Source organism: Alligator sinensis, unplaced genomic scaffold (assembly GCF_000455745.1).
Source record: "Alligator sinensis unplaced genomic scaffold, ASM45574v1 scaffold546_1, whole genome shotgun sequence".
NCBI classification, from domain to species: Eukaryota; Metazoa; Chordata; order Crocodylia; family Alligatoridae; genus Alligator; species Alligator sinensis.
The window spans coordinates 2,402,950-2,404,586 of record NW_005842061.1 but is presented as its reverse complement, the minus strand read 5'-3'; the positions used below and the strand labels follow the sequence as shown (position 1 = coordinate 2,404,586).

The window sequence follows — 1,637 nt, the reverse complement described above, 5'->3', positions numbered from 1 at the left end:
CAGACATTTGTCGTAGAGAGGAAAATTTACTTCTGGTCCTAATGGAATGCTACAGTCATTTAAAAACTGGGGACGTCAACTGCTCCTTTTTGTCTTAATATACATCACAGGATCATAGGAAAGTTGGGCTGGAAAGGCCAGCTCCCTGAAGTCATCATCCCTCTTGAATCAGGTGTATGCAAATACTGAATGTTTAAGAAAAATGTATGAGCAAGCAGGTTTAATGTATCTTCCCCGTTCCTAATAGTTTAAGTAACACATCTTTTTATTATGGTGGACTCTGGTGACCCTATCCCATCTTTCTTGTTTAAGCAAAAGTTACGTTGATGTCTGGGGATTTTTGTCTGATTAAGAACTGTAGGACTATGCTCTTGGCTCCTGTTGTAGACGTCTTACTTCAGTCAGTCAGGAAGTTGTGACGCAGGTTATGGGTTGAGTTTGAGGTTTTGGAAACCTAGTCTAAAAGTTGATCTCATTGCTGTGTTGTATTTCCTAAGTGTGAAGCCTTGGTGAAGGCTGGTGGAGCACGGAGAAATGCAGGCCAAAATGCAGACTCTTGTCAGATGCAATGGGAGGATTTTCCTGGCTGTTTGTATAATCCTCTTTATGGGATACGCAGCACAAGGTAAAACTGAATGGTTGCTTTTTCTATAATCCTTTTTTCTGAGCTATGTGGAATAGGCCAAATAAGGAACCTCTGAGTTTAAAGAAGAATATTTGCAATTGAACTTGTTGTAGAAGTAATAAAACCAACGCTTTACAAAATAAAAACACTTTTGATAAAATCTCATCAAGGTAAGACAATGTAGTGCAAGTGGTAATATCTGCCTTTGGTAAATAATTTCAGGCATTCTACATCAGTTTATTAACTAACTGTTTGGTGGTGTCTGGAATGTGTAAATATGACCAGAGTTGTCTACAGATCTTATGTTTTTGAACTATTTATCATTTTAAATTTTCAGAAAGGTCCTCCTTTATGTCCTTACTGTTTTTGAGTTGTTCTCATGGGGGGAGAGAGAGAGCACTAAATAACTTGCAAATAGAATGTAGTATCATAGAATGTTACTTTGTAAAAATAAATATTGTGCCAAATTTTGCCCTCCAATTAAATCCCAACTGTCTATTTAGTTTAGTATATTTTTTCGAGCTATGTTTTGAATCTCTAAAGTGTTAAAAAGATAAGTCACATATTTAAGATGACGATTAGTTCTTATATTATGGCTTTACATTTGCTTCCTGGGGAAAAAGAAAAGTTGTGCAAATATGTGGAAATTAGAGGGTTTATTCATAACAGGAAAAATTGCAAAATAGTGTGCTAACACAGCTAAAAGGAAATGTTGATTCATGATGACACAGACATCCTGGATTTATTTCTTAAAAGAGATATCTAGTTTTTTAATTGTGTAGAGCTTAAAAAGCATTTATGTATGTTTTGTGTACAAAGATTCTAATGATGAGATGCATTTATTAGATATCTACTGGTATTTCCATCACAAATATCATATAGATTTTTTCACACAAATTAATCTTGGAATGGTCATAATATCTTTACAACTATTATGAAAAGGTTTTTTTACTATTGCCTTTTCAAAATATATAAACAGTACAAAATAAAAAAAATGAAGAGGAAATAGTGC

General features: G+C 34.2%; 1 protein-coding gene across 1 annotated transcript in view; it reads left to right on the top strand.

Annotated features, from left to right (window-relative positions):
- The first annotated feature begins 468 nt into the window (after positions 1-468).
- The window catches only part of SRGN (serglycin), a 4,611-nt gene continuing 3,442 nt past the window's right edge, over positions 469-1,637 (top strand). The window contains exon 1 of the mRNA XM_006023140.3: positions 469-625. Within this exon, the coding sequence (XP_006023202.1) occupies positions 535-625 (91 nt within the window). The 5' untranslated portion in view covers positions 469-534. The remainder of the gene's footprint in view (positions 626-1,637) is intronic.